This window comes from Engraulis encrasicolus, chromosome 13, assembly GCF_034702125.1.
Source record: "Engraulis encrasicolus isolate BLACKSEA-1 chromosome 13, IST_EnEncr_1.0, whole genome shotgun sequence".
Classification (NCBI taxonomy): domain Eukaryota; kingdom Metazoa; phylum Chordata; class Actinopteri; order Clupeiformes; family Engraulidae; genus Engraulis; species Engraulis encrasicolus.
Window position 1 is genome coordinate 36,527,676 of NC_085869.1, and position 21,346 is coordinate 36,549,021.

General features: G+C 44.3%; 1 protein-coding gene across 1 annotated transcript; it reads left to right on the forward strand.

Annotated features, from left to right (window-relative positions):
• Positions 1 to 9,990: 9,990 nt before the first annotated feature.
• On the forward strand, positions 9,991 to 19,895 carry mettl21cb (methyltransferase 21C, AARS1 lysine b). Its single transcript, XM_063213828.1, has 7 exons — positions 9,991 to 10,138; positions 11,973 to 12,148; positions 13,888 to 14,057; positions 15,593 to 15,710; positions 16,289 to 16,437; positions 17,063 to 17,185; positions 17,910 to 19,895. Exons 2-7 carry the CDS (start codon positions 11,992 to 11,994, stop codon positions 18,036 to 18,038), a joined length of 846 nt encoding a protein of 281 aa, XP_063069898.1. The 5' UTR covers positions 9,991 to 10,138; positions 11,973 to 11,991; the 3' UTR covers positions 18,039 to 19,895.
• The last annotated feature ends 1,451 nt before the right edge of the window (positions 19,896 to 21,346 follow it).

Sequence of the window (21,346 nt, forward strand, 5' to 3'; positions counted from 1 at the left end):
CCAAACCAATCGTCCGACTGTATGGCCAAAGATAGCACGCGTCTATGTTTTCATTCATTCCAACCTCATGGCGGGCCAAATGCTTGCCATGCCCGGGCCGGATTTGGCCCACAGGCCGCCATTTGGAGACCACTGACCTACAGTATGCTTGTTGCTTATTGGCCATTCCCAGTGCCAAACTTTGCAAGCAAACAAACTGGCTGTTGGGCGCTGGTGAGCCTTCTATTGTCCAACCACACGATGTGACTGACCTCATTTGGGCATAATAAGGAAGCATCAATGGGCCTGTTTCTTGGTAAACATGACCCACTACCAGAGACAGGTGGACTTTGCCCCAGGAAACAGTGCTGTTTTTTGTCTATGCACACGTGAGGTGCGGTTAGGTAAAATGAAGGAACTGTATGGCATAGAGACTCAAACAGGGACGGAGCTGTAGAGAGGCAAACAGGGCATTTGCCCCTGGGCCCAGGGCACTCATATTGAAGGCGGGGGCCCTATTATGACATTGGCAGACTGTATGGGGTCCCTATCAGTGTTTTGCCCTGTGCACAATTGTTCCACCACTGAACTAAAAATAGTCTACTTTGCCAACTACCAACTACTGGTGTTTGGTGATGGCATGCTCCCTATATTTTAGACTTGTAGAGTAACATCTTGAATTTCCCCCAAATTCCCCTCAGTACCAATAAAATGCCCGTCTGTCTGAGGGTAGGTCTGCTTTAAGCAATATCTATACTGTACTTACACTGGCCTGAAGCAGTGGTTCTCAACCTTTTTGAACAAACGCCCCCTTGACCTCATCATAAGCCTGGCAACGCCCCTTAGTATGCCGAATGCCAAAGCACCATCACTCCTCCACAGATATACTAGCTTTCCTCCAAGTTAGCAGAAGCCTTAAGTACAGTATCATGTCCACTCAACATCAACTAGTTTTCATCGCAGGGAAAACGAATAGAGTGCTGTTGGCTAGCCTGAAGCCTTCCCAATGGCAATGTTGATGTCTAAGAAGGCCATCTGTCCTTCAACACGGCCCGTGCCGGAGCGGAGGGGTCATGTTAGGTGTAGGGTTGGGTTGCAGTGGGCTTGCAGTCCTAGGGGTGAGGCTGCTGGGTCTGGAGGTTAGAGTGGAAGACTTTAAGACTTGGTCTGACCTAGAGCATAACAATTAACGTTTCCCGAACAGCATTGTTGACCCTCCTCCCTTGGTTTGCTACTGGTTGATTGGTTCCTGACAAAGTGGGTGGGGTTCCCGATTTCTCGGGAGATCAAAAACTATATTTAAATTGCTCTTGGCCTGACTAGAAGCAATGCTGAAGGTGTTGCGTCCCTATAGAGGGCATGGCCTGGCTGAGAGAAAGTTTACATTTTTGAATGTCCTGGGTTGACAAGCCAGACGCACTTTGTGATAAGCTAAATCAAACATCCCAATATTATGTTGTGAGCGGATAAAGCGAAGTTCATGGCAAAGCTTCTTCAGCAACCTCGATGATATGTTTGTTTAGTTTGCTTTTAATCTGAATCAGTGGCGGAACAATTGCACACCGGGCCCCAGGGCAAAACACTGATAGGGGCCCCTCATACAGCCTGCCAAGGTTACAATAGGGCCCCGACTATCAATACGGGAGGGCCCTGGGCCCAGGGGAAAATGCCCTGCTCGCCCCTCATATAGCTCTGCCCCTGATCTGAATCATAAACTGTATATAGGTCAGTGACGTTTTCAGCTGTAGCACATGTTAGGGTGGAGCAACGACTGTCAGTGCCACTTTTATATGGATTTTTACCTCCTACCTACCTACCTTTGTTTGTTTGTCTGTTTGTCAGCAGGATGACTCAAAAAGTAATGAATGGATTTTGATGAAATTTTGTGGAGTTGTTGGAAATGACGTAAGGAACAAGTGAAATTTTGGTGGTGATCCGTATCACCAGGAATTTTCTGAAAGATTTTGACATTCCAGTTTCTAACTCCACAAAAGCAAGGCAGAAACACTTGAAATGAAAAAAATAGGGTGTAACCCCATGGCCTTGGACGAGATATGCACTCTCTGAGTGCTCCTAGTTTTTGTTTGTTTTTAGTGGACTATCTAAGAAGCATATTCATCGCAGTGTATTAACCACCTTACTAATTCATTTATGGGCATTAGATGCCGTTGCATCACCTCGTCTGAGCCCCCAAAAAAACTTCTTTAACCAATATACACAAAAAAATTTTTCGCACACCTCAGCTGGCAGGTGCGTCAGCGATGGGCCAGGTTGACCTGATGAATGCCTAGGACCGAAACGTCGTCTATTAAAGAAAAAACATCAAAATGGTCAGTGTGCAGAAGGGTTTTTTTTTTTCAAATTGTCTACCGAAATACACTTCAACACTTGACATCCATTTTACAGTATTATACAGTCTGTGATATGAATGCACTGTAAGGTGTCTCTGCCATGCGGATGAATGTGGAGCCAGTCAGAGTGGCAGAATCACAGAGCGCTCGGAGCTGTGGGGAGCCGGTACGTTTATGGTGCTCGGGTCAGCCATGTGTTAATCGTCTGCGGTATCAGTGTGCCAACTGGTATGCCATTTACACTGTGCTGCTATTTGTGTGTGTGTGTGTGTGTGTGTGTGTGTGTGTGTGTGTGTGTGTGTGTGTGTGTGTGTGTGTGTGTGTGTGTGTGTGTGTGTGTGTGTGTGTGTGTGTGTTTGCGGCGCGCGCATGTGTGTGTGTGTGTGTGTGTGTGTGTGTGTGTGTGTGTGTGTGTGTGTGTGTGTGTGTGACTGTGTGTGACTGTGTGTGACTGTGTGTGACTGTGTGTCTGTGTGTGTCTGTGTTTGTTATTCCATTTTCCATGCTAATTTAGTTTAGTGCCAAGTGAACAAAATTACCTGCAGTAGAATCGGATGAGAAGAAAGAGAGAGATTTATTGAGGTTAGATCAACAGACAAAGGCGACACATGATGTGTTTTGTCACCCAGTTAAAGCTCCAATAAAAGGGGCATATTTATCACTCTGTTGTGCCAGAGCATGGCCACTGGCTATTGGCGGCGGGCTGCTGCTGTGGCCAAGGGCGTAACAGCATACTGTGGGCCCTGTGTACAATCAGCTGTACTGGACCCCCCACCCCCACCCCCAGCAATACATTAGTGTTTCTCAACGGGGGTGCTACAGGCCCCCAGGGAGCGATGAGGAGCCCTAGGGGGGCGTTGAGAAGGATACAGCTTTGTGGTGGGGGGGCTTAGTTCCCATTCGGGGGCATTAGTCTGTTTTATTTCTCAAAACTAGGGGGGGGGGCGCGTTGGCAGACTTATGATGAGGTCAAGGGGGCATTGGGAGGCTTATGATGAGGTCAAGGGGGCGTTTGTTCAAAAAAGGTTCAGACACCTGAATCAGACACTGTGTGGGCCCCGTATATCCATGGGGCCCTGGTAACTCAGTCACACTTTACCCCCCTGTATGGCTCCTCTGGCTGTGGCTACTGTGGAAGCAAGCAACAAATGGCCGATGGAGGCATTCTGCAGTCTGAGTCAGTCTGTCCGACGACTCCCACCTGTTCCAGGCCAGTGAACGCCTAATGAGTCCCCCAAGTCCTGCCCTGGCCTGGCCACACTGGGCAGGCAGGCAGGCAGGCAGCAGGGAAGCTGAAGGGGGTGGTGGGGGGTTTCAAAGGGGACTGTTGTCCCGGGCCCAGGGACAGAGGGGACCCAGAATTGGGTTCTCATTACATTGTATGTATTGGGGTGGGGGCAGAGGCGGAACAATTGCACACAGGGCCCCAGGGCAAACCAACTATAGGGCCCCTCCATACAGTCTGCCATGGACACTTTAAGGCCCCCAACACAGGGGGGCCCTGGGCCCCGGGGCAAATACCCTGCTTGTCCCCACTATAGCTCCGCCCCTGAGTGGGGGGCCCTTTGTTCTCGCCCCAGCAAAATCTGTCAGCGGCCCTGCGGGCAGGCAGGAAGGCAGCGGCGTAATGGATCAGATCATGGCGCTGACATCCGTCAATCGTCACCTACGATCCCGCCATTTAAAGGATCGGATCTCCATAGCGACTCAGTTGGATTCCCCCTCCCCATCCCATTCCAGAGTTCCAACAAAAACCCGGGCCCCAGCATTACCCACCTCACCCACCCAGCCACCAACTCCCAACATCTCCCGTGCCACCCACTTCCCCAAAAACTCAGCTGCACCCCCGCCCACTGCTCCACCAGCCCCTCAGCTCTCGCCCCCATCCATACGTCAAAACTAACTCAGCAGCAGCCCCCTGCAGTGCCACCACCCCTGCCTGCTTTCTTCGCCACCTCACACATCTCAGCTGGGGCCCCTTTTATTTTATTTTTCCAATTGCATTAATTGATTTTCCAAAATATTTAACATAAAAGTCACATAAATGTCATCAGTTAACACTTCAAATCATACAATCAAACATGGTATTACAAATAAACAAAATGTCCCAATCCCTCCCTGCCTCCCTCCCAATGTAGGACTACAGGTTCTAGAATAAACTGTAGCTGAAGCCCCTCTCACTATTCCAACAACTCTTCCACCAAATGTGTCTCACCCCTCTACAGCCCCTACCATCAAAACTAACCCAGACAAACCCCCATTACCTCTGTCTGTCACCCTGTCTCTCTCCCTTAACCCCCTTCTACTGTTCCAACTCCCCTTTGACCAATGCCTCTACACTGACACAACCATCAAAACTCACCCACTAACCCCCACCGCCCCTGCCTGCTACGTATCCCTCCCCGAGGGGCCCGTCTCCCCATCTCTCCACAGACGGAATAAGGATCAGTGCGTCTGGCATCCTGGAGCACTCCATGTCGGCCTTTAGCGAGCCGAGAAGAGAGGAGGGCAAGACATGAGTGGGGCCTCGTGGGGGCCATTGCATGGGAGAATAGGAGACTTGAGAGCTGAGAGCCAAATGCCGAGTGGCCCAACTCTAAACGGCTAAACGGACGATGTGCAATGATCTATGTATGTGAGTGAGCTGACTCTCTCTCTCTCTCTCTCTCCCTTCCTCTCTCAGTCTCTCTCTCTCTCTCTTTCTCTTCCATTCTGTCCGTCTCTCTCTCTCTCTCTCTCTCTCTCTCTCTCTCTCTCTCTCTCTCTCTCTCTCTGCACCAATGGGCAGCTGGTCACCGAATGCATTAAATGGGTGATTTAAAGGGTGCTCCTTTAACGAGAAATGAGCCGTGAAGTCGGATAGCCAAGCATATCCCATGTCTGTAAATACGGCGCATGCAGACGCTGCATGGCCTAGCAAGCCATATTTATCCCAAGTGTTTTTGCGTCGCCTGCCTGGCCCTAAGTCATCGTTACGTGTCGTATGTGACTGCCTGTTAGTATTGACATCATTCCTATTACGTGGTGCTTTTAAGACGCAGGGGTGGGATAGGGGTTAACCATACAGGGGACAGTGCCAAGGAGCCTTCTGTGGCTATACGTTTAAGTATGCAGTGACAGCCATGGAGAAGGCCTATGCTATAACGCAGACGGGAGCGTACCTATGTTCCCCTGGTCCTATGTTCCCCTGTCTTTCAATGGGACCAGGGAACTTAGGGCCCTTTTTTCTAAAAAAGGGTTCTATGTTCCCCGCATTGTATGTTTCTGAGTTTTCAAATTGTGCCCTTCCCAAAACCATCCCTAAACCTAACCTGTAAGTAATGCAATGTTTATGAGTTGTAAATTTGTGCCCTGACCAAAACTATCCCGGTTGCGGGGAACATAGGACCCGGGGAACATGGGACCCGGGGAACATGGGATCCGGGGAACATAGGTATGACTCCACGCAGACAAAGACATCCATAGTACTCTCCCCAGAGCACTTTCCCCTCTCTGCAACCACGCTAAGACAAGATCACCTGTTCCCCATGATGACCCCGATGAGACCGGCCATCCATCTGCAGCAGGCCTGCCTGACAAAACAAGAAAGAGCACAGCCATTATGAAATCAAATTTCATCCATAACTCCACTTTTTTTTTTTTTTTTTTTTTTTTTTTCAGGACATTGCACATTAATGAACATATACATACATGTACATATATGTAAACATGCCAGATTGTAGCCCAAGGGCTAATTTCCATCTGGTGTCCAATAGGCAGGCTAGATGTTTACAAGCAATAGACTTTAAGATAAGACAGACTGTTAGTAACAAAAGAAATAAAACCCACTACAGAAGCAAAAGGCATGCATGTAAATAAAAGAAAAAGAGAAAAGAAAAAGGTCCCAAAAAATAGGGCCATGTGTTATGTGAGTGTGTGTGTGCGTGTGTGCGTGTACGCTGTGTAGAGGCTCAGACCATCAGTGTGAACATGTTTGTTGGGCTCGAAAGCCCACCTTTTATATTCCATCTTAAAGGTGGCTAAAGAGGGACATTCCCTTATATGCAGAGGAATAGAGTTCCATAATATGCCGCCTTTAGTAGATAATGCGTTTTGACTGAAAGAGGTTTTCCTGAAAGGAATCTCTACATCTTTATTGACCACTGCTCGAGTTACTCGTGTTTGACGATATTTTATAAAATCCTGGTAAACAAGGTGGCGCCAGGCCATGCAAAGTCTTATAAAGAAGGACAGCTATAGGAGAATTTACAGGAAATTGTCAAAACTCAATAGGTTGTACTTATCTAAAATGTTACAATGATGGTATGAAAGAGGTTTTTTATCTAAAATTTTAAGTGCTTTTTTAAATAAACTCTCCACTGGTTTGAGAGTAGTGGATCCCACCATGGTCCAGCTAGTAATGCAATAGCTTAGGTGAGAAAATATCATTGCATGCAAGTATGTCAGAGCAGCACTATTTGACATAGCACCTCTTATGTGCCTGAAGTTGTAGAGATTAAATTTTATTTACAAATTTTTTTGTTATCATTTTTATATGTTTTTTAAAAGAAAGATTGGAGTCTAGAATGACTCCTAGATATTTAAAATCTGTGACTACTTCTAGCTGTTCACTACCAAGAGTAACCCCAGGCTGACACAGTCCAGGGGAAGGTTGCTTAGAAAAATACAAACAAACCGTTTTCTTTGCATTCAGAATAAGGCATGATTTCTCTAGCCATGTTCGTATGTGTGTAAGAGCTGTAGAGAGTACACTTGCTGCTTCAACAGGGGTTTTAGCTTGGGTGAAGATGACTGTGTCATCAGCATAGAGCTGAATATTAACATGTGGACAATGCTCAGGTAAGTCATTAATATAGAGAGAAAATAAAAGAGGCCCCAAAATGGACCCTTGGGGGACCCCTACTGGGCAGTTGATGAAGGTGGACCTTGAACCTTCGACCATGGTGCATTGTTCTCTATTTGCTAAGTATGAATGGAACCATGATCTAGCTTTAGCAGAGAAATTAAAATGAATTAATTTTGATAATAAAACATTGTGATTGACCGTATCAAATGCGCGTTTTAAGTCCAAGAACACGGCACCAACACACCCATTTTTATCTAGATGGCATTTGTTCATTTCCATAAACATGGCCAGTGCAGTGTCAGTAGAATGGTTAGGGCGAAACCCAAACTGCATTGGATGCAGGGGTGTTTGACTATTACTGAGAAAAGCAATGATTTGTTTAGAGACCCATTTTTCAATGATTTTTGAAATGACAGGTAATATGCTGATTGGTCTATAGTTGTTCATGTCAGTTTTGTCGCCTGCTTTAAATACAGGGGTGACAGTAGCCAGTTTCCATGCCTTAGGGACAGTGGAAGTTTCTATAGATAAGTTAATAATGTGTGTGAGTGGGGGTGCAAGTGCCTCTTTGTGAAGTTTCAGAAAGTTAGTATCAAGACCATGAACATCCCTGGCTTTAGAATTGTTCAAGGCTGCTATGATCTTGATGGTATCCTGTTCTGTGATTTTCTGGATGTTAAAATGATTGTCATTGTCAGTGTGATCACCCAACAAATCAGAGCCCTCAGTGATTGTGAACTGCTTGACCAAATCATGTATAGATTCAATAAAAAAAGAGTTAAGCTCTTGACACAGGACAGCAGGATCACTTTCTAGTTGATTATTAATTTTTAATTGTAGTCCTTTTATTTCCTGTTTAGGACATTTCCCTGTCAATTTGTTAATGTTTTGCCATATTTTCTTCCCATCTCCTTTGGCATTGTCTATTATTTGAATAAAAAAATTTGCCTTGGCTTTTCGTAACTCTAATGTCACTTTATTTCTGGCCCTAGTGAAATTCATCCTATCTGTGTTAAGCCCAGATTTAATTGACTTTTTAAGGAGAAGGTCCCTTTGTCTTATTAACTGTGAACTGCTAAATCCTCCGCTCCTCCCCGCCCCACACAAACACACACACACTACTTTTCAGCAATGCAGATCTAATTTCCAAACAAAGAGGCAGAAGGTCATCACATTTCAAAACTTATTCAAGGCAACCTGCTATGCATATGGGTATGGTCCAGCCGAGTCAGTTTGCAATACAATGCAGGACGAGAGTGCATCTTTGAAACATTTACACTGTGTGTGGCCAGTTTCTTGTACACAGTGCATTCAAATGTCGACGAACATCTGGATGGATCATATGGTAGAATGTCATGGGTCATGGGGTCTATTTTTGAAGAGGAAAACCAAAGCATACCAGGGTAGGTTGTGAGATGCGTTCTTGCTCAAGGCAGGAGAAATGCCATGCAGGCTGCAAAGTTCATCTGTCATCCACAAGTGTGTGATTTCTTTGAGCAAGAAGTAATGGGTCTACCATCAACACAGATGTACTTTGGACTTATGGTTGAGCTGAAAGACTTGAAATATAACATATAAACCAATAATTATTAGTGTTTGTTTACATATTTGATTACAAACATTGCAATATATTCAATTCTATTTGCACCAATGCTATGTTAACATCAAGCAAGATAAGTCTATACTAGAACATCATCCACATAAGTCAAAAAGTAGGCCTACCTAGTAGCCTAAAAGTGGAATGCCAGCAAATCAGGGGTTAAATCCTCCGGATCAGTGAAGTAATTTGCACCCCCCCAAACACACACACACACACAACCCTGCCCCCACAACCCCCTTCCACCCCCACCCCCACCCCCACCCCCATTATTTCTGCAGCTATGTGCATTTAGTGAGTCATTCGAGGCCTGTGTTAACTTAGAAGGTCCCTCGATATGGGGCCATTGGGTCAGTGCACCCTGCATTGTGCTGACACTTGAAATGCCTGGGGTACTGGCATGTAAGTAAGGGTAAGTGAGAGCGGCTCCTCTGTTTTATTTATGCATCCGAGGGGAGCCAGTCTCCCCTATCAGAGCTGTAAATCAGATGGGGGTCTGGATCGGAGCGCTATACAAATGAACTTGCCTTGCCTTACCCTGCCTTGCCTTGTCTTGCCTTGCCTTGAGGGGTGGGGGTGCCAGGGCTGGGGCCGGTGGTTTGTGGTTAGGTTGGGCTGGAGAGCAGGCAGCAGCAGGGACAGGTCACTTTTCAACATTCGCTGTTCCCCTGGCAGTCACAGCACCTACCACTGGCAGTCCGCTCACAGCAGGTTGTGGCCTGGGGATCAGCAAGCCAAGCTCTGGGCTGGCAGTGCCATGTTGATAGCAATGACAGATGGGGTTACCGTGCGTATGCCCCTCTTGTAGCCTGCGGTGCCCAATCCTCCACTGCGTCCTCCTGCAAAGAACTCCCCCCACTGTTTTGGCAATAACAAAAACATCTCAACATGTGTCAGACACACAAGGAGACCGAGATTTTGCAAGGCTATGTGGACGTGCACTAAAAACTAAGTCTGGTTTCTGACACACTCTCACATAACCCCAGGGAAACGGGATACAGCGCCCGCCATAAAGCTGCCAACCTCTCTCCCGCTCACACAAATCCAGCCCTAACTGAAACACTTGGACAGGCAAATAGGTGGGACGGGGGGATCAATCAATGCAAAAGCAAAGTGGGCAGCTAGTCTACACTCATCTTTTCTTCTTCTCCTTTTCTCTCTCTCTCTCTCTCTCTGTCTCTCTCTCTCCTCTTGCAGCCAGAGCCCAGCTCTTCCCTTCCGTTTGTGGGCTGTAAATATAGCCTTGCCTTGCTGGGCGGGTCTGGAGTGATGCTGCTTGGGCATAAAAGCCGTTTGGCAGACGTATGGCGGGGCATCCTGCTCAGGCACAGCGTCTAGAGGACATACTACTACTACTACTCAGAGGTTAGTAGTGCAACATGCACATGGCTTGTGTTTGAACCTTGGTGCACTGCACTGCGGCTCTGGACCAAATGTGTGTATACTTCCGATATATTTTTAGCTGTAAATGATAAGCCAGGCTGTAAGCTGATTATGTGTGAGAAGTGTCGTCCTGTATAACTGATGAGGAAACATAAGAGGAAAGGTCTAATTTTGAAGCCTGTATATATCGCTTCAAGCATTTTGGCGGTGATGAAAAGTTATCTCCAGCTTAAGAATGACAACCCTATTAAACTGCCATTTATCTGTGTCTTTCAATAGTTGCGTTTACATGGAAAAAAAATTGTTTTAAACCGATTTATTGGTTCGAAGAGAATATTTGACTGCATACATGGTGGTGCATATTTAATCTTGTTATACATTTTATTGGGTTAAAAGTGTTCATGTAAGGGCGGCTATTCTTAAATGTGTTCCCACAGTAGGCCTACATGTATTTACAAAGTGCATGGCAATAAAATGCTCTTCATTACTCTAGCCTAGCTTGCTGTAGCCTATATACAACACAATACAATACAATACAATACAATACAATACAATACAATACAATACAATACAATACAATACAATACAACATGTTTTTATATAGTGCAGTATTACAACTATGAAGTTGGCTCAGATAGTACAGCATTAAGGCTACATTAAAAAAGCAAACTTGCAATGCCTTCCCATTTTTTTTTATTTTATCAATTTGCTTACTGGGTGGAAGTAATTTATTGTGAGAACTTGGTTGGTCACAATACAAACCACAGCCCCCAAAATGATAAAACATACCATTCGTCCACGGCACTCTTTGTCGACAACTAAATTTGCTAGTAGTGACCACAACAGTCACAGATTTTGTGAGCTAATGGTTAAGGAGTTGGGCTGTAGATTAGAGGGTTGCAGGTTCCATGCTCCATGGTTGAAGGGCCCTTGAGGCCTTTGAGGCAACTGGCCCCATACTGCTCCAAGGACTGTAACCAATACCCTGTAAATAACTGTAAGTCGCTTTGGGTAAAAGCGTCAGCAAATTTAAGTTGAATGTAATGTAAAGCACTGTAATGCAAGGCTGGCTAAGCTGGCAAGACCCACCGACCTGGCATCCCATCAGACCAGTGCTGCACTGGGACTACATACTGGCCCGGGCATTTTTTTACATAGACCATCCCTTCCACCCCTACCCCCAAACTACAATTATGATAGGCTTAGTCCACTGTGCATTAAGGACGCACCAATGGGCCACCCCATCTAAATAGTGCGCTGGTCTCACAAAAGCATCGGCCCCTGATGACTGTCTGCCCACCGGGAAAATGCCCTGTATGTCAGATTACCAGTCCATTAGTGCATCAGACACAGACACATGGAGGAAGATGCCAATTAGTTAATGCATTTAGTGAGTGTCATGTCGCGCTACATTTGAGATTTGCCAAATGACTGAGCCATTTCCCATAGCTCAAACCAGTCCTCGTAAAGAGATACAATGATAATAAAAGGAAAAGATATTTACAAGTGTGTATTACTTATGAGTGCCAGTTACAGCTATTCAATCAACACAATTCCCATTTGCCACACAACAGCTCAAAAGTATACTCTTGCAAACTCATAATAAATCCATCTTGAAGAGAACGGCCAGCTGAACATTTCACAACTATTTAACAAAGATAGATATGGAAATGCGATGCAGCCACCAAGTAGTCACGCCATTTCTTAACTATCTCTCCAAGCAAAGTGACATGGATATGGGACACAATTAAATAAATCCCAAACTTTAATTGATGAAACTTAATCCCTGCATCATGTGTTTCATGGTTCACAACAGAGACCTTCTGGCTGCAAGGATGCAACAGTCTTGCCCTTTACTAGAAGCCTACCTGGGGAAACCCTCCACGGAAGGGATGGAATACCTCAACTATTACCTGGTGACTAAGAAAGAGCAAGCCAGGTGTCTGGAAGAGGACAGCAAGGAAGAGGAAGATCTCGAGTCAACTGAAGGGCGTGAGTATTGCTTTGATGGGTTACAGTGTGACTGTGGTCAGAGGCACATCTTGTCACCAGGCTGGGCAGGCAGTCGCTTGGGGCCCCCAAGCCACTATTGTGAACATGCAACAGCTCACACTTTAAAACACTAATAGTGGCGATTTAGTTCAAGTGTTCGTTGTTTCAGTTTTTGGCTTGGTGCCCCAGGTGACACTAGTGTAAAGTGGGTTCTGGGCATGTAGAGACTTTCCGGAGGCCGATTGTGTATAACACTTCCAAAAGGTTTATAAACCGTTGTCAGCACACAACATTAAAGGCTGCTCACCAGCTGACTAATTCACTCCCAGTCCCCGTTTCCCTCCAGACTGCTCTCCTCTTGTGTCCCACACCCCCCCCCCCCCACCCCCAGTGTTCCAAAACGTTCAACACAAAAGCCCAACTTCCTACCTAAGAGTACTCAAGATGGATTCTGAACCCTTTTCCACAACGGTCCCTTTCACAGCACTGACAACATGGCTTGTGCAAAAAAAGTCTGCTTCAAAATCCTGGTTGAAGCTGACTTTTTTCATTTTGATCTTGTGATTTGGTTGTGTCCAGCTCCCATGGTCAGATGCTTTTTGGATGCGCAGGCTTTAACTTCTTCTTAAAATTGTTCAGTAACATATCCAAGATCCATATCCAGTATCATGCATTCATTTCATTGCCAATTATGCCAGCACAAAAGGTCGTGTGACAAATCGCATCTTGAAGTTTAATGAGCAGTTATATGAAACCAAACGTATTAAAAGATTCCCTGGCCAGTGAGAAGAAATGTTTTGGACTCCTAAGAGTGACCTTGGTGTCAGCTTCATAAATTGACTTTAGACAAGGTCTACAGAAGTCAAGTCAAGTCTAGTCATTGTCAGTTATTGTCACTTTCTTCATATGCACAAGTCATACAAGGAAAATAAAAATTACATTTTCTCTCTATAGCATGCCAAGACATAGACTTTTTACAGACTGACATAAAGTGCAAGACAGGAAAGGTAACAGTGATGGACTGGTAACAATCAGTGATCAATAATAAATACAGTACAAATGAACATTTAACATTCAACATTGAACATGTAGACAGAAGATAAGATAAATATAGAATGTAGACATTACAATAATAGACAATAATAATAGTGACAGTAGCAATAGTAACAGTAATAATAATAGTTATAAAAAAGTAGTAGATATGGAGTAGCAGCATTGTATTGTATTGTCTTATTGTTCAAGGACTGAGGTAGTGCAGGTAAGGTACAGTCTTATGGTGCTTATGGAATACAAAAAGTCAAGGCTGTGCTGTACTACACACTGTGCAGTCCAGCATAGTCCATTGCAGTCCAGTGGTGAAGTAGCACATGGTGGCCCTCCGAAAAGCAACCTAGTTTCTGACCTACCGACATCATGTTGTGTAGGCCTACTACACTGAGGATTACATTAGAAGTTTTCAGTTTCCATGAGTGTACAAAATTCTTTCCCTTGTAAGCCGCCACTGTTGCCTGCATTACCTGCTTGCATCTAGTCAAAGTGCTGCGGCCCACAGACCCCAACATTCAATTCATCAATCAATATGGGTGTGCTGTGAGCGTGCCTGATTATCATCAACTTTCAAATCTGGGATATGGGAGGAAAGCAGCCATATCCTATTCTATACCCCAGCCCTCTACATAGAATAGGATATGGCAAGTCCTTCGTGACAGTGTTCATATAGATGCTCCTTCTTGGCATAGTGTTTTACTGGGAGAAGCTGGAGAGGCAAGCGAGGATGGAGAGGAAGAAGAAAGGGGGGGAGAAGATAAGGACCTGGGAGCCCAACAGCTGTGAAACCTTCAACGTGGCCGGACACGATATATCCATCAAGCTGTCCCTGGACTCATACGGTGCCCTCATCTGGCCTGCGGTAACCAGCAGTTCACACCCCTTCCACTCATAACATTACATTACATTACACTTTCTTTGTTCAAAGCCACTTCCAGTACATTTATTTTGAGTACAGGCTATTGGTTACAGTTCCTGGGTGTGGGGTTAAGTGCCTTGCTCAAGGGCACTTCCGCCATGGAGTGAGAAAGGGAGTGAAAGGGTGGGATTTGAACCAGCAACCCTCTGATCTAAAGGCCTTCTCACCCTCTTACTGCAGCAGGGGTCGCCGGTGACCCTATTCACTTGCTGAACATGCTTAATTACATCATAACAACATTGCTGTGGCATTACAGAGAGCCATAGTGCTGCGCTAAGGGGTTAACCACAGCTGCTACAATCCCACCACAAACTACTTATGGGCTCTACTACTACTAGCAACTGATTTACTATCAGTTTACAGTTCACTTGCACCTTTAACCCCTTAAGACGCGACGTTATACATTTGTTGTTACCAGTATGGTAATGACCAAGTCGTGGTGCATTACTAAAAAGCCTGTGTTGTGTCATACTATTGTAGTGCTATGGTAGTTACATTTCAATGTGCCACTGGAGGTACGGCGCACATTAATCGTCTATCTACTCATGCACTACAACATTCATTGGCTACTACTACTACCACCTACCTACCTAGGGCCACTGATACCACCTACCTACCTAGGGCCACTAAAGGCTCTTTTCCACTGCCGGTTTTCTGATAGGCCTAAAGCTTGACACAGCGTGACTTGGCCACCACTTTTTGCTTTTTGATTGGGCATGACAAAACTCAGCCGTTAACGAAAAAGTGGTGGCCGAGTTGCGCTGTGTCGAGCTGTAGGCCTACCAAAAAAACAGCAGTGGAAAAGAACCTTAATACTACTATCAGTTGCACCACTTAATTGATCAGCTACTACCACTATAGGCAACCACTCTGTAGAAACCTACTAGCCACTCAAACCCATTAATGAATGTTTTTGGCTAGAAGAGTAACACCAACTAGCCAGTTTGGCTGGTGGTGAAAAAAAACCATTTAAAGCCCAGTCTACCACTGACTATTCATTGGCTGCTACGACTGCTATTATTAGTACACTACTGAGCAGGGCTTGACACTGGCACCTGCCAACCGGCCAAATGCTGGTAAAACTTGGCTGTGGCTGGTAAAAATTTCAGTGTCACTAGCCAATTTGGCAGGTAACTTATTCTATGGTAAGAAAGACATCAGAATAGTGTATATTCTGCACTTTGCGCCTTGTGTATCAATTGTTTGTATAAGTTCAAGAAAAAATGTAGTTACTCAGTTTTTATTTGTTTTATTTTCATGTAGAAAGTTTTGCACCATGCACTTTAAGCACCTCATTTTCTGAGGTTAGATGTGCAGCGTCATGATAAAAAAGATCAAATTTGTAGTAGAATAGCTGGGTGGCTAGGGACTCGGGAAATCCACTAGCCACAGTGGCCGGAAAGCGAAAAAGTTAATGTCAAGCCCTGCTACTGAGACCTTAGAACTTTCCTCAAGATTTTCCTCCTGCTCTCCTTTAGGCCCGGGCTCTTTGTGAGTACTTGCAGAACAACAAGGAGGAGATTGATTTGATGGACAAGGCGGTGCTTGAGATCGGAGCTGGGACTGGACTGGTGTCCATTGTGTCCTCTTTACTGGGTAAAAGTCCTCACGATCTGTGTGGAAATGCATGATATTATATGATCTAAAACTCTGCAGACTTCCAAAACTTAACCCATTTTGGCCTAAGGCACCTGCTAAAAACGCCTGCTAAATGCCTAAACCTTTTTTGGGAAAAGGTGCCTTCAGCCTATAAAACCTGAATATCTCAGCCTATCAAGCACATGAAACATGAAATGAGTTGCATTTAAAAGCTAAGACCCTCCTCTTGCATTAGAATGTGTTCATTCAGCTTTAACACCCACATTTTTCAAATCTCATGAGCCTGGATGCTGCGTCTATGGCGCCTAGGTCAATGCACGGTATTTGCAGCATCTCGCATCAATGGGTTAAATGCAGAAAATAGTAACAGATATTGATGTATATGTAGTGTTGATGTGCATGCAGTTGGCTGCCAACGTTCTGTCACCACTTGCTCTCCAAAAGGCCCCTATCCCGTTACATTTCATACTTGGATAAAAAAAGTCAGACATGTTTAGGGCTTTTATATTCGTGACACGCGGTGGTGGCCCCTAAGTAAGTGTGACTGTGACCCCTGCCCTGTCTGTGACCTGTAGGTGCCTGGGTCACGTCGAGCGACCTCCCGGACATCCTGGGTAACCTGAGATATAACCTCTCACGGAACACGCGGGGCCGGTGCCGCTACACACCCCAGGTGGCCGCCATGGCCTGGGGCCACAACCTGCAGCGCAACTTCCCACACCAGGTGCTTAGGAGGGGTGGAAATAATAATCGATTTGAATCGATGCATCGATTTTACAGCCCATGATTCAATTAAGCGATTCATACTGTACACAAGAGAATCGATTCATCTTTATTAATCGATTCATCTTTATTAATCGATTAATCGATTTTTATAGTTATTGCAGTCATTTTGTGAGGCATTTTATTCTGCATAGCCCCTTAATGCGCGTCGTACCTTCAGTGGCACGCTGAAATAGTCATTGAAATGTAACGACCATAGCACTACAATAGTATGACACAACACAGGCTTTTTAGTAATGCACCACGACTTGGTCATTACCATACTGGTAAAAACAAATGCATAACGCCGCGTCTTAAGGGGTTAAGCAGTAATAATAATAATATTGACCATTATAAAGATGCCCCTCAAATGAAATGCATGCATATCTCTCAGCTTTTGTTGATTTATTTTAACATTCCACACATAAGCCAAGCCTGTAAGGTAAAAAAAAATGAACTATTAATTTTAATCGAATCGTGGAGCAAATTAAGTGAGTTAAGTATTGAAAATAACTGAATTATTGATCTAAGAAATCGATATTGAATTGAATCGCCATGAAGGCTGTGATTTACATACACCCCTCCAGGTGTTCCGCTACGACTATGTGCTGGCCGCTGACGTGGTCTACCACCACGACTGCCTGGATGAACTGCTGGCCACCATGGAGCACTTCTGCCGCCCGAACACCACCCTCATCTGGGCCAACAAGGTCAGACTGCTGGGTCATGCTGTGATGAGATTACGTTACATTAACCTAGACTAGACTGAAAATGACTGTCATTACTAGGGCTCAAAATTAACTTTTTTTCATCACCAGCCAAAATGGCTAATAGATGTTAATCTTACTAGCCAAACACACACTCCCTTATGGGTCAAAGTGGCTAAATTGGTCTTCTTTACGAGCCAAACTGAAATTTCAGCAGCATTTGGCCGGTTGGCTGGTGTCATGACATTCCAGGCCTGGGGTGGTGGGTGCTTTCAGATGATTTTGTTCCAGTCCTGGTCAAAGCTTTCAGCATTCCAAGGTGCCATGTTCAGGACGTCTCTGTCAGGGGACAGCACTGGTCACTCTCACTCCCCCACCCACCTGTCGGGCATCGTAAATTAAATCGTAAATTATGTCAAAGGTCAAAGCTGCCACGGCTAAGTGTGTGGTGAAAACTGAAACTGCACGGAAGTTCCAAATATGTCTTGTTGTTCAGTCTCCTGGAGGCAAAGGGGAAAACATTAAATCAGAACATAAAAGACATTGTGTGCTATAGAACAAGCTTTGAATTACAGTATATAAATAGCAGTTTTCTGAGTTGACATGTTTCCAACATCTTTGGTAAAGGACCAGGCCCATTCAATGGTTGTGCCACAGTAAATGTCTTCCATACGGTTTCTTGCAATGGCAGCCTTCTTAACTGCACTGGCCCCTTGTTTCCCCTAAGGTGCGATTTGAGTCTGACCAGACATTCATCCAGCGCTTCAAGGATACCTTTGACACGACTGTCCTCGCGGAGGTCCCTGAAGAGGGAGTATTCATCTTCAAGGCCACATTCAAAACAAACTGGGACTGAAGGAGTGCCACCACGGTCCTGTCTGTGAGATGAAAGGGACAAGATTTCCTCCACCACGAAGGTGGCTGTTGCCCCATAATGCACGCTGTACCTCCTGTGGCACGCTATAATAGCCGTTGAAATGTTAACTACTACCGTGGTACCACTATGACCTGACACAGAGCCTTTAGTAATGCACTATCACTTGGTCATTGCCATTCTGGTAACGGCAAATTTATAACGCTGTGTCTTAACGGGTTAAAGCAACACTCATTTGAAACCAGAGTTGTATCAAGTTGAAACTTAAAATTTGTTTCAATAGGTCATGGAGATTTTCATGACCTGGTCAAAGGCAACTTCTGAGTTTGCTTTGCTGCTCACCAGGGGCAATAAATGCACAGAGCTGGATTGGAGAAGAGCGCCATCTGCTGATATCTTATAGGAAACACAATTCCGCTTGCAACCTGAGGGGAAAGAGAATGCGAAAAAAAACCCTTCTTAGTCCAGCTTTAAGAAAGTGTAAAGAGCCTGTCAAGTGATGAACATGACAACCTGTTACGATGGACAGGTTATACACTTAGCTGCTTTGATAGCCCTGCTGAAATCTACAGACGGCACGTAAGTAAAAATCTAGTGTTAATACAACACTATTATGAGAAGATATACATGGTTGAAGAAGGTAGGTCTGACTCTGCACACAGTAGGAATAAGTTCCAAAAAAAAAGTTTATTAAATTAAAACAGCAATGTTTTGATCACCCTGGATCTTCATCAGGCATATGGGTAACAGGAAGAAATTGTGGCCTATATCACATGACCCTTCAATTTACACCCGCCCAGGCAGGGCACCTTTCGTTGCTGTTTTAATTTAATGAACTTTTTTTTTTTCTTTTTTTTAGCTTACTCCGCAGTGTGCAGACCTCCCTTCTTCAACTGTCTGACACTTCTGTTTAGTACCTGCAACAAGTGACTTTTGATGTGCACACCCTACCCAAAACCAAGATATATAGTATGGTCCCATTCAACTCCTCCGTTGAATCAACATATGTCAAATATGCTCTAAAACTTGTGTTGGATAAACAATGAGAGTTGACTTAAACACTAAATTGATTGGGACCATATTCTCAGAATAGTGTTGAATGTTGAACACTGCATTTTTTTTACGCTGTATAGCTAGGTATGCAGCTTTTTTTGTGTCTGGCATTATTTGTCATAAATAATAAGAAAGAAGATACATTGCTGATAGAAGTGCATAAGTTCCACGTAATCTTGATTTGAGAAATGTGCAACAGCCTTCAAATACAAATTCCTGAATTATTTTAATGACTTTGCTACAGATATCTCAAAGATGCTAGATGTAGCTGATCAACAAAATGTTGGATCAGCAAAATGTGGATATAAACTATTTTACCCTGCATTGTTATTTGTGTTAATGCTAAACCGAAGTTTACATATTGTGTTAAACAGTACTAAATATGACATGTATTCCTTGTTTCTTTGTAACAAAGATAAACCGATTACTTTTGCAACTGCTTTCACACTAAACATCAATCCAGGACAGTCACAACTAGAATCTTGACAGGTTGTCCCAACAAGAAGCAAACACTAGTCTGCGAATTAAGCAAACTGCAGCTTTCACAGTAAGCTAAATATCTTTGTTACTTATTTTGTGATTCTTTGAATATGCCTTGAAATGCACTAAACCTTACTCAACATGGCATTCCTTATCCAACTTCTGAGGGAAAGCCATGCATGTTGGGTAACTACTTATTTTTGGTTTATTTATTCTTTTTAAAATGTGCTGTATAACATAGCACTGTTACTGTACTACGTTTTATACCCGTGTAATAACTATAATAAACTAACTAAAATAAAAATATTTTATTAAAAGGATTTTGAATGATTTCTTTTGTGACCATCCCTTACAGGAATAAGCAATGGCGAACACACACACTCAGACCTCTGTGACTACTTAGCAAATCTTGCAACACATATAATAATCTTGTCTTGTCTTCTGGGTGGTTTATGGACTTGCGTGATGTGAGATACCATTGATTTTGAATATAGGCCTACATCAGTGTGAGATACAGAAACTGGAGAGAGCATAGGAGAAACACTGCCCTCTGTAGGTCTCATCTGGAATAGCAGGCATATGCCCTGACATGACATATGAGGGCTGCCAAACTGCACTTCAGTGGGTGGCAGTGGCAGATGGTGGTCCAGAGTGGAGCATCACCACCTACACTGCTCACAGATACACTCTTGTCAATGGGAATATTCAAACCCTTCTGTTATTGCCACTGACCAGTGGTGTAGTCTACTTTTTATGGTGGGTATACTGTATATTGGAGCATTTTTTTGAAGTGGGTATACTGTATATATTTGTGCCATTCAAAATAATGGATCAATCAATTTTAAGTGGGTATACTGAAATCCCTGAAATTTAGAAGTGGGTATACTCTGTATACCCGCGTTCTACGTAGACTACACCACTGCCACTGACCTATATGTCAGTGGTTATTGCACATTCTGACAATTTACTGACATGCCCGTGTCTGTCAGCATTCTGCAATTTTCAGCAGTTTCCCTGTACTGCTTTCTCTTGATCATTTCCCAGCCCTGACATAAAGGCATACTCAAAAGAATTGCACCAACGCTCCCCCACCAACTTCATCCTCTATTTCAGATACATTCTTCTCAATAAATCGCATTCAAATACTGATCTCACCCATGTGAGAATAGCAGTCCAGTTACATCAACAAACAATGGGGCGAGTAGGTCTCATAAAAATTACAGAATACAAAAAAAACCTAACAGGGAAACTTCACCTTGCTCAGGCACACCTGGGTACAACAATGTATTACAAGAACGTGGCTAAGTGATAAACCTGGCCATGTTAACCTACAGGAAGTGCTAAACCCACTAGTGGATTTAGTAGACTGTTCACATGTCATTTAGCTAAGAAAATGAGGACTCCAGACTTATCTATTAGATCAGGGGTTCCCAAACTTTACCATGACAAGGCCCCCCAGACACCGGGAGATTCCAGCCAAGGCCCCCCTGCCATGGGCTGTGACACGCTATTTTTTCTGCGCACCATGTTTCACAACTCGATTAAGGTGATGCATTCCTAAACCCATACAAGTACCACAGAAAGCATAATAGCCTACATTGTAAAGAATAATGTTTAGCTTATTTTTTGTTTATGTTGGCTTCTTAAGCTATTCAATTTATTACATTATTCATTTTATTTTGCCTGCCAACCTGCCGCGGCCCCCCAGGGGTCCCCGGCCCCCACTTTGAAAACCACTGTATTAGAGGATTTACCAC